The sequence below is a fragment of the Acartia tonsa genome, chromosome 14 (assembly GCF_053477335.1).
Source record: "Acartia tonsa isolate MP-2025a chromosome 14, ASM5347733v1, whole genome shotgun sequence".
NCBI classification, from domain to species: domain Eukaryota; kingdom Metazoa; phylum Arthropoda; class Copepoda; order Calanoida; family Acartiidae; genus Acartia; species Acartia tonsa.
The window spans coordinates 10,438,595-10,450,494 of NC_137273.1; the positions used below are offsets into that span (position 1 = coordinate 10,438,595).

Consider the following 11,900-nt stretch of genomic DNA (forward strand, 5'->3'; position numbering starts at 1 on the left):
TTTAAATACGGACAAATCTATCTATCTATTAAATCTATTGTTGTTACGAGAAATCCGGAAATACGCGCAATTTGGGTATCTTTGAGAAAATGGCGCGCAAACGTAACATGCACCAATTGCAACAAATGATTTTATTTACCTAGCCAATTAAACGTTATTTTTATTGTAGGATTTACTTTAAAATTACGCCGTTTTCGATACTTATGCGACGAAATTCGGAATAAAAAGCATTTTTACTCGCAAATTTAGATTTTTACCATTAATATATTTCATTTATCTACCTATCCAAATAAATCTAAGATAAGTTATTCAATTTTCATTTTTATTATCATTTAATTTAATTCTGACAATTATAGTCGTATGTCTAAATTAAAATAATCATTTTCAATAATAATACATTATAATCAACTATCATAACATATTAGCATTAAAAGCAGAATTTTATAACATGTACAATTCTAAAATTATCTCCATTCGGGGGGTGTGTAGTATAAAAATTAGACTTTTAACAATTGTTAACAACGTTTTATTTTACTATTTTCAATTTATAATTGCAATTTTAAATAACAAATATATGAAAAACTTATTTTATTTTCTAATTTGATGTAAAATTATTAAAGGATATATTGCAAATGCCTGTTTTTGAAACTAAAGGCTTCTTGCATAACGTTTAAATAAAATGAAATATAACAATTTTTGTTTTACAAATCTTATGGAGGGTTGGTAATGATAATTTTTAACATGGGGGGTGTACCACAAAACAAATTATGATTAGAGTGTCCCAAAAAAAGACAAAACTGTCTGATTTGAGTCACTTTATGACAATATATTTTACAAAATATGACATAGTTACTTATTTACATACTTGTTATGTATGTATTTTATTAGAAATTCTAATTTTTTAACAAACTATGATGGTTTATATGTCTTAAGGATTAAAAAATCCTGGATGTTTAGTTTTTGTTTTCTCTTCTTTAAAGTTTTAAAATTCACTCGGAAACTTTTTAACTATTGTAGTAGTAGCTCTATTTTTCATCTTCTTAAAATCAGGTAGGCTAAACAATGCATCCTTTGGGGGGCTTCAGGTACGAGGCCCGACCAACAGACATTGTTTATTGTGAAGTAAGCGCGCTTTTGGAGTTCTAATGTTCACTAATATTAATAGTGTGTCTTTCTATCTCAATTTCACTTATATTGATTGATTGGAAATTGCAGAGCCCAAACTGTGTCCACTGGGTTGGTGATTGGCGGTCAGGGGGTCACTCAACGGCCGGCCGTTGCCAGACTTGCGGCCCGCGGAACTTGCGGTCATGCCGCTACCGGCCAACAGCCAAGGGTGGCTCAAAATGGCAGACAAACTGGGCCTATCTTGCGGTCGGATTTTCAGGCAGGCGCGGATTAGATCCTCACATTCGGCGGTGACGGCGCGGGTAAAGTTAAGCTGGGCCTTGCAGATGGCCTCGTCGGCCTCGAAGGGTATGTCGCCGCAGACCATGTCAAACAGGAGGATGCCCAGCGACCAGACGGTCAAGGGCTCGGCACGGTACTGGGAGCAACGGATCCATTCGGGCGGTGCATAAACACGGGTTCCTGAAAAATAAAAACAAAATTAATTTTGGAAGATTTTTGTTGGAATATTAGAAGATTTGTTTACATTTATTATATTGCTACAAGCAAATGTACTTCGTTGCACTAGTAGATTCTATGAATTGGTGTCAAATTACCATATCCGGGGGGAGGGGGGTAGATAGATAGACCCCCATGTAATACATTTACATTTCCCTCTTTTCTTAACTTCTCTCACTTTTATCACAATTGCATATATGTATGTGTGTCTTATTGCATTTAAAAGTGCATATTGCCATCCATCTATCATTTATAAAATGCGCATTTAAATGGAACTAAACCAAATTACTGAATATAAAAAAAACTGAACTTACCGTCAAAATCGGTATAATGTTCGTGGTCAGGTTTCAAAACGGCTCCGGACCCAAAGTCGATGAGCTTCAGCTTTCCGGAGGCGAGGTCGACCAACAGATTCTCGTCCTTGATGTCCCGATGGATGACTCCGGCGTCATGGCAAGCAATCACTGTTTCCACCACTTGACGGAAAAACTTTTTGGCCAAACTTTCCTCCAATGACTTATTCTCGGTGATGAAATCAAATAAATCTTTGGTCTCCCTCGGCTTCTCCATGATATAGATGAAGGAGTCATTGCGCTCGAAAAAGTCCAGCAGTTTGATGACCCCATCAACGTTCTGGACAGTAGACAGCAGTTTTAGCTCGAGGGGAACTTTGCGGCCGGATAGTTCGGCCCATTCGGTCACCTTGCTGCGAGCTACATGCTTGATGGCCACAACTTTGCCGTCTCTGACGCGCATTCCCATGTAGACGGTTCCAAAGCCGCCTTTGCCCAACACTTTGCCGACTTTGTAGGCTTGCTCAAAGGTCATGCTGTGGTGTTTAGTTGAGCGGCGGCTGCTGCTGTGGCCGCTATGGCAAGATTTGCATGTGTTGCAGGCGCGGCGAGAGCCGCTAGATGTAGTGGCAGCCGCTGGCTGCTCCATGCAGAATCCGTTCAAGTCCCTCATCTCCAAACTTTGGGCTGCTGGGGGCATTTGAAAAATTTTGATTTTTTTTTGTTTTAGTTAACTGGGTCACTTTATTTGGCGGCGCTGTAACTAGGCGGCCCCAAGTGTTTAATTATAAGTTAATTCATTAAATTATGTTTATTTTGTAATTATTTAGCACAAATCACTAAATTTAATAACTAAATATGCTTATATATAGCAATATATAGCACAGACAAGCACACGGGGTGTGTTGTAGAAGTAAAGGTGTGTAGATTACTGAGTGAGTGTGTGTGTGACAGTGTATTTGTCCTATATACAGCTAAAAGGAGCGGAGTAAAGGAGAAGAAAAAAATAGGCTGAGCTACACAGCACTAGGGGGGAAAGTGTAAGCCTTAAGTAGTAAGGGAAGCGGGGGAGGGGTGAGAGGGGTTGGAAAGGGAAGGGGTGTAGATTTGCGTGGTAAGATAGTAATACAACTTATACAGAAGGGAGGGGGAGTCAGAGAAGGGGGGGAGGGGGTTGTAGTTCTCCTCCCACATGTTCTTCTAATAAACATGAAGTAATGGGGGAGGGGGATTTCAGACAGAAGGATCTAGTATGGGGGTGTTTATAGTGAATTAGGCCCCCAACCCCGTAGCAACTGACAAAGTTTTGATTTTGTACTTAGTCAGGTTGATTTTTTTGACTTAACAAACGCATTTGATATGATTAAGATATAAATTTTGCATTTTAAGTCTAAAGAAATTGCAAATTTGTTCCAATCAGTCATATTTTTTGTATTAAATAAGTAGTAATTATATTATTTGACAAAAAAGCAATGTTGTTCTTTAGTCATTGACTATTAATAAGGGTTCTAGTAAGGAATGTACTCTTAGATCCCTAAAAAGGGGAGTAGAATCTATTGTGGGGGGTGTAAAAAGGGAGGTTTATTATTTCTTCTACTCTAAGAGTTCATGTACCAGATATTTCCAGGGGGGGGGGGGGAGACTGAAGAAACATGGGGGGAGGTTATCAGAGGTCTATGCCCCCACAACTCTACACTATATAGCGTACATAAAACAAGAGGGGTAATGAAAAGGGGAAAGGTAGAAGTACAAGCGTACATGGCTAGTGCGCATGCGCCTACTCAAAGCGCAACTAACAGAGTAGATCTTTACAAAACATGGCTCTTCTCAGAGGGGGATTGACAATCAGGGGAGGGGGAGGGGGGGACACAGTGGACAGTTGAATATTTTATTACAAGTAATACAGAATTCAGAGGAGTGAGGAGGGGGGAATATTATTAGAGAAGGCATTACCCCCATACACACTCACACACAAATACTTGAAGGAGAGAAAGTTCTGTGACGTCACTTCTTAAGTTCTGGACTAAATTTAAGAATTGATATACATCAGGGGTGGCGGGGGGAGGGGTGAGATGATTTGGGGGAAAGGTTATTTTTGTTTTCCCGCAGCATAAGGGAAGCTCTACACCACACACCTTGATTTGCCTTAAATTGAGAGAAATAGATACTAAAGAGGGGCTCTCTAAAAATGAGAGGTGGGTAGTGAAACGGGTAAAAAAGGGGCATGGAGCACAAAATTCTCATGATATTTGTCATTCATTCACATTCATCGTTTTTTTTAAAAGCGAAGCTTTTCTATAATTAGGGTCGGTCCGTCCGTCCGTACGTCCGTACGTCCGTCCGTCCGTCCGTAACGGATAGCTTTTTCCGTTAATTTAGGCATGTTAGAATTGTCCTATCGATTTCAAATTTTGCATGGTGATTCCTTTAGTAATTAGGTACGATTTAGAAAGCGTAGCAACTCTATAATCATTACCAAAATGTCCGTACGTCCATTTTAAACATGTTGATTTTTTTACTTTTTTAACAACAAATTTTTATGTAATCTAATCATCGGATTGATCTGATTTTTGGTATATTGATTCCTGGGACAACAAATTATAATGTATTAAGCGAAGCAACTCTATAATCAAGTCCTAAAAATGTAAGTATGTCCATAAAAATTTTCCTGTATCAAGCAGTTTTTCAACAAATTTACTTACAATTTTGCTTTGACTCTTCTAAATTTATATTATGATAATTAAGTTCTAACACTAAACAAGTGTTAATGTCCGTTTGTCCTACCGTTTCAGTGCTTCGCTTTTATGGATGTTGTCATCCTTGTTTAAACTCTTTTTTGGCGCATTTTACGTGTATACGTGAATCATTCATTTATTAAATTGCAGTTTTATTCATTTTTTGGGGATATAATTTTTCGGCGGGAAAATATATATATGATTTGTTTTGAGATCCTAACAGATGTTAGGAGAAGACGCATTGTACTGAGGTTGTTGCCCTTAACAAGCATGGTTTCCTGTGCATCAACGTGTTGATGATGGTCGTTGACCGAACACCGACTACCAACACAGGGAGGGAGGGGACATTAGGCTGTTTATTACACCAGTCCCCAAAGTTTTTTTTATGACGATTTCTTATTCGTTGGCTTAACAAGTTTATTGTATTTTGTATCGTTGGTTCATTAAGTTAAGTGTCCGAACGTTTCAACCACTAATTGTAATCTATAGATGGGGTAATTTTTTTATCATCATTGGGTATGTATATCAATTAATCATCCATTTCTCATCCCTTTAGATCCCTGTAGTCAACAACATTGGGATTTGGACAGACAACTTCTAAGGATAAAAATGTTGGGAGGGGGGGGGGGGGTGTAATAAAAACAAATATAGTTTAATTGAATGATAATTTTAAAAAAAATTGTACGAATATGTCCAAAATGTTTAAAATAAAAAAAAGCAAAAAATAAATATCTAAATAAAATTTTGTCAAAAATAAGGTATGAATTTAAATTTAATTTCAAGCCAAAATGAGATTGACTTAGGGCCCAACTCTACTTTGGAGTGGCTCCGTTTTTTAGTAGCGAAGCTACTCTATAATTCACTTTGTCCGTCAGTCAGTCCGTCAGTCAATCCGTAACGCTATGGGGGAAATGGGATTTACTCAGCTCCTATAAATGATAGAATGCTGAAATTTTTTGACAACATTCCCATCAATAAGGAGCACAATTGACTATAAAACATCATTGGCGTTCGGACCGATTTTTAGCAGGTTTTAGGCTATTTTTATATTCTTCACATTTTTCTCCATATCTTCAGTGTTTATGGTCCGATTTTCAAAATTTTTTCAGTTACAGATATCAAAATTAATTTTCCCGTCGTTTAAAGGAACAACCATGAAGGCCAGACTGCCTTTTTAGCAGGTTTTAGGCTATTTTTATATTTTTCACATTTTTCTCCATATCTTTAGTGTTTATGGTCCGATTTTCAAAATTTTTTCAGTTATAGATATCAAAATTAAATTTCCCGTCTTTTAAAGAAAACAATCTTGACGGCCAGACTGCCTCTTTAGCAGGTTTTAGGCTGTTTTTTATATATTTAACATTTTTCTCCATATCTTCAGTGTTTATAGTCCGATTTTCAAAATTTTTCAGTTATAGATATCAAAATTAAATTTCCCGTCTCTTAAACAAAATAACCATGACGGCCAGACTGCCTTTTTGGCAGGTTTTAGGCTATTTTTATATTTTTAACACTTTTTTCCATATCTTCAGTGTATATGGTCCGATTTTCCAAATTTTTTAAGTTAAGGATTTAAAACTAAATTTTTTTGTCGTTTTAATAAAGCAACCATGACGGCCAGACTGCCTTTTATCAGGTTTTTGGCTATTTTTATATGTTTTACATATTTCCCCATATCTTTGTTTATTTTGATGCAATTTTCAAACTTTTATGGGATATCAGTATCAAGATAATTTTTCCCATTGTTATGAGCATCTTAAATATAATTTACTTTGACCATCGTCATCATGCAAAATAAAACAAGGTTTCATGTTTATTTTATTCAATAAATCTAATCTTGATTTTAGTAAAAACCTTTTAAATCTACCTAGACGTATTCCTATCGACGATTTTTGTGCTTCGCTACTTATGGATGTTGTCATCCTTGTTTATAATAATGTTTATTTTAAAAATAGAATCATTTGAAGTAAGATGAATAAAAATTTTTTTTCTTTCTAATACATATTTTTATTCTTTGAATATGAACACTTTAAAAAATCACTAGCGGCTACGCCCCTAGAAGCCTCTAGGGGCACTGTACTGGTAGGAGAAGGAAAAGTCGACCTCATCCTATTTTAAATTTGAGTTTCCAAAGAGTTATAAAAATTATTTTTTGGGGGAGAGGGGGGTTAAGACACCCTCTCGAAAAATAGTTTAAAACCTTCCCAGGACCTGTAAGAAGCTTCACTGTAAAGGAGAACAATATCGGTTCAGCGGTTAGCGAGATTCTTCGGGACAGACAAAAATCGCTTACTACGTTATATAATAGGATAGGATAGATAACATAACAAGTAGAAATTATTATTTATTACATAAAAATAATTGACAATGGTCTAACCTATTCTTTACATGTAAATATTACAAGAAAAATGGCTAAAACCTGCTAATGTGTTTTCTTGTAATGAAACAAATTCGACCCACTTACCTTTGATAGAAATTAGTCATCAATATCTTATTTTATCTTATCTTAGGTTTAAGTTTTGTATCAAACGATATATAGCTTGTGGTTTTCAACAAATGATGTCAAACTTATTGATTTAGGAAAAATTAGTTGTACATTTTTCGGAGCCAAGACATTTCCCATACTCATTCCATTTAATGTCGTGCTTCTGACATAGCAGCAGTAGATTTCTATTCTTGAATATTTTATCTATAATACAAAGTAGAACGATGTCTGTCTGTTTGTTTGTCTGTCTGTCTGTTTGTTTGTAGCGAAGGATCTCGCTAACCGCTGAACCGATCGGGTTCTCCTTTACAGGGTAGCTTTTCATAGGTCTCGGGAAGGTTTATAACTATTTTGGGGGAGGGTACCACCACCCTTCCAAGATAAATCGCCCCTAGAAAAAAATTCCCCCCTCCCCTCAAAAAATAATTATTTTTTATCCCCCCCCCCCCTCCAAAAATTTTATTTTTCAATAACCAAAATTAAAATAGTGGGGTCGACTACCCCCCCCCCAAAAAAAAAAAATTATATTTTTTTAAAAAACTAAAACTCAAAACATTAGTTTTATCAAACCTCTTGGGGAAAAAGCCCCTAGAGGCTAGGGGCGAAACCGCTAGTAAGATTATAAAACAACGATTGATTTCCAAGATATTTTTTTGTAGGAGGAGTAACACAGCTGCACCTGTCTATTAAATAAGGGATCTAAAGGAATAAGACAATAGTTGAAATAATTAAGTACATATCCAAATATGAAACACAAAATTACCCTTCTGTAGATGGTGACTATAGTAATAAACAGCCCAATGTCTCCTCCCTCCCTACTATAGAATAAATTTTCGGGTAGTTTTTCATAAAATAGATAAAACAAATTTAGCAACTTATTTACAAAACCAATCTTAATCATGAATATATGGTCCTATTTATCTAAATCCATTTGTGTCTAGTGACCAACCTGACATGACAAAATATAAACAGTTACAAAAAACGGCGTGTATGATAGACAAACGAACAAAGTAAAATATTAAAAAGGTTGATTGAGAATCTCAACAATAAAAATTTTTAAAGCCTTTGATAACAACAAATGAGAAAATTAAATTTCTCCTATGTAAATTTGAAGTGCTAAACAGAATTACAAACAGACTAACCTATCAAGTAAATTATAGAGTAGATTATTCTAAGCCAGAAAGTCTTCATAAAAAAATCAGCCTTTCTGATAACAGTTATGTAAATTATAATTTGCCTGTAAAATTTCAATGTCTTGTTTATAAAGCAAGACCAATAAAGAGTTATAAACTAGATTCTCAATGGCAATGGAAATAAAAAAAAACTAGCCGTCTATCTTAAATATCAGCCAAATATATCCAATTTCCCCTAAAGCGTTGCACTTACGGAATGACTGACGTACAGACAATGTGAGTTGTAGAGAAGCTTCGCTACTTAAATCCTAGTATATCACATATTTTAAAATCTAGTCAACTCATTTTGGTCCCTCTGCCGCCCATTTATTGCAGGGAGGTAGGGTACATTGGGCTGTTTATTACACTAGTCCCCAAAGTTTTCTTATAACATTTTCTTATTTGTTTTCTAAACAATTTTGGGTCTTTTGTAATTTTTATTGGTTGGTTTATTAAGTTCGTGGGCTTAACAACCGTTGGGACTAAATTCTAATTTTGATTAGTTGGTTCACTTAGTTGGGTGTTCAAACGTTTCAACCACTTATTGTAATCTACAGATATAGTAATTTTGTGTGTATATATATTGGGGATGTACATCAATTTAGCAGAAAAACAGCCTAAAACCACCATAAGATTAAATTCAAATATCTTATAACTCAATGGATCAATTTAAAGTTTCACCAAAATGATTAACTCAATAGGTTCAGTGGTTAATGATGATTAAAGTCCCTTAACAGATTATGACGTCATACGATAGATTAGCCAATGAGAGGCCAGTATATACTCTAATTGACCAATGGTAAAATTTATGCTGGCCTCTTATTGGTTATTTTAATCATCTTCGTTCACAAGATCTTAATGTAGAAACAGAAAATGTAGTAAACTAGCAGAGTGTAAATCATGGATTAAAAAGGATTATCATGTTTGTCATAATTGGGAGTTTATACTAATTTATCGTCCCTTGTCTTATCCCTTCTGATCCCTGTGCATTATACTTATCTTATTTTATGTAATATTTACCTATCCTTTTCTCCCTGTATAATCCTACTAAACTTTGATGTTTACAAATGAGCAGAAACCATGTAAAGTACGTCTATAATATTCTTTTCTTACTGGTTATTACAAGAAATTTTGAAATGGAATACATGTTAGAAAATACTTTCTCGTATTCATTCGAATCCGGTGGATAGGAACCGGTTCTCATCCATACGAAAAAACTGTGTCTAGCATCGTATTATATCCAGCTTTCTACGAATATAAAAATGTACAATCATAAGATTAAAACCAGTTTTTTTTTTTAAAACTAGTTTGAATCTCATAATTGTACATGTACATTCTATATCCGCGGGAAGCCGTTTATAATACGATGCGAGAAATAACTATTATCGTATTATAACGATAACATTTCAATTACAGAATGAAAAGAACATACTGGAATAGTTATTTATCGCATCGCACCCAGCTTTCCGTGGATAGTAAAATATAACATATTATTTTGATTCCACTTTTGTTGGCCTCATGGTGCAGAGAGCCTGGCCAACAAAGTATACGATACTTGATTTTTCAGTATTGCTTAGAACAGGTTCTAACTAATCAGTTTCGAGGCCTTTTAAAAATCACTTTTTCCGCTTATCAATTTTTCTTTGTAACTTGCTACTTATGGATATTGTCATCCTTGTTAATAATTGAAATAGTACGAAATTTTCATAGATGGAGGGAGGCGAGTCTTCTAGGATTAAAAAAATGGATGTCTTAATGCATAAGATAAGTGAGGGGGGGCTGGAAGATTATAACCCCCCCCCCCCCCTCCTAATAACACCCATAGTTTTGAAGCTTGCTTACAAGCTAACATCATTTCAGAAGGTTTATTACAAAATTACCCCCCCCCCCCCCCCAATTCAATTGTTTTTTCAAAATAATAATGATAATAATTGTTTTTAAAAAAACAAAAGTTATACAGTACAAAACTTTCATTCTTTTGAACTTTGATTCTTTTAAACCCCCATCCCTTCTACCCCTTCCCTTTACACCAAAACCAGCGGTTAAATTGCTCAGTTTCAAACAAACCTTTGTACAGTAAAGAACTAATATAAAGAAGGGATAACCATTTTCATTATAATACATTTAACTTTTGTTTTGTATTTTTAAGCACTTTTTCATTATTTTGTTGTTTCTTTACTTTAAAATAACCTAATTTTTAAAAAATATATATCTGATTTTACTATAAATTTATGAAATATGGTTAATTTTGTGCAGGTTGACAAGGATTGGATGTGATTTAATCGAAATATATTCCTATATTTTTCCTTGGATAGTCTCTTTTCAACATCGTTGCCGTGTATTATTCCATAATAATTGTTTTTCAAAATAATATAATACTCATGGTTAATATACATTATGTTTATCTTCCTTATTTTATTGTGTGTTAAGTATGATAGATTGCCCCTTTATAAAATTGACCAAAACTCGTACAAAACAATTTAGATAAAAGAAATAGTTGCAAATTGCCAAAATAAGGAAGTATAATAAACAAGGATGACAACATACATAAGAAGCGTAGCACAAAAAGATCGGGGATGGGATTACATACAAGTAGATTTGAAGTGTATTTATTTAAATCAAGAATAGATTTATTGGAGAAAATAAACACGAAACCTTGATTTATTTTGTATGATGACGACAGTTAAAGTAACAAAAAAGATGCGCATAACAATGGGGAAAAATTTTTAACTGTCATCGTAAAAAAATTTTGAAAAACGGACCATAAATACCAAAGATATATGTAAAGAAATATGTAAAACATTTGAAAATAGCCCAAAACCTGCTAAAAGGCAGTCTGACTGCCATTGTTTCTTTTCTTGAAACGCCAGGAAATCTAATTTTGATATCGATAAATGAAAAAATTTGAAAATCGGACCATAAACACTAAAGATATGGGGAAAAATGTGGAAAATATAAAAATACCCTAAAACCTGTTAAAAAGCAGTCCGACCGCCATTAATGTTTTATAGTTAATTGTGCTCCTTAACAATGGGAATGTTGTCAAAAAGTTTCAATATTCTATCTTTTATAGAAGCCGAGAAAATCACGTTTCTCCTATCATGTCTGAGACGGACGGACATTTCGAAATATAGAGTAGCTTCGCTACTACAAATTTTTAATTATTAGTTTAGCCCTTTACGAAATCTTAGAGAACATACATGCTTAACGTGATTTTTTATAGTTTTAAAAATCAGGAAGGCAGAGGACATTTGGCAATTTATTATACTAGTCCCCAAAGTCTTATAATAACGTTTTCTTATTCGTGGGCTTAACAACCTTGGGGACTTTTATTGAATTTTGATTGGTTGGTTAACTTAGTTTAGTGTCCAACCGTTTCAACCACTTATTGTTTTCGTTATCTATAGAAGGGATAATTTTGTGAATTATGATTGGGGAAGTACATCAATTTATAAACCATTGTCTTATCCCTTTAAAAAAATGCTAAAATCAAGTTACAATAATATCAGTCAAATGCTTTGGGAAAGTCAAACCTACATTTATTAATAGTTATTTCTTTCATCGTATTATAAACAGCTTTCCGCTGATA

The 11,900-nt window shown here is 34.4% G+C and overlaps 1 protein-coding gene across 1 annotated transcript; it reads right to left on the reverse strand.

Annotated features, from left to right (window-relative positions):
- Positions 1-305: 305 nt before the first annotated feature.
- On the reverse strand, positions 306-2,926 carry LOC145306248 (serine/threonine-protein kinase pim-3-like). Its single transcript, XM_080148311.1, has 2 exons — positions 1,941-2,926; positions 306-1,590 (listed from the first exon to the last, which is right to left on the reverse strand). Exons 1-2 carry the CDS (start codon positions 2,617-2,619, stop codon positions 1,190-1,192), a joined length of 1,080 nt encoding a protein of 359 aa, XP_080004437.1. The 5' UTR covers positions 2,620-2,926; the 3' UTR covers positions 306-1,189.
- Between the last annotated feature and the right edge of the window lie 8,974 nt (positions 2,927-11,900).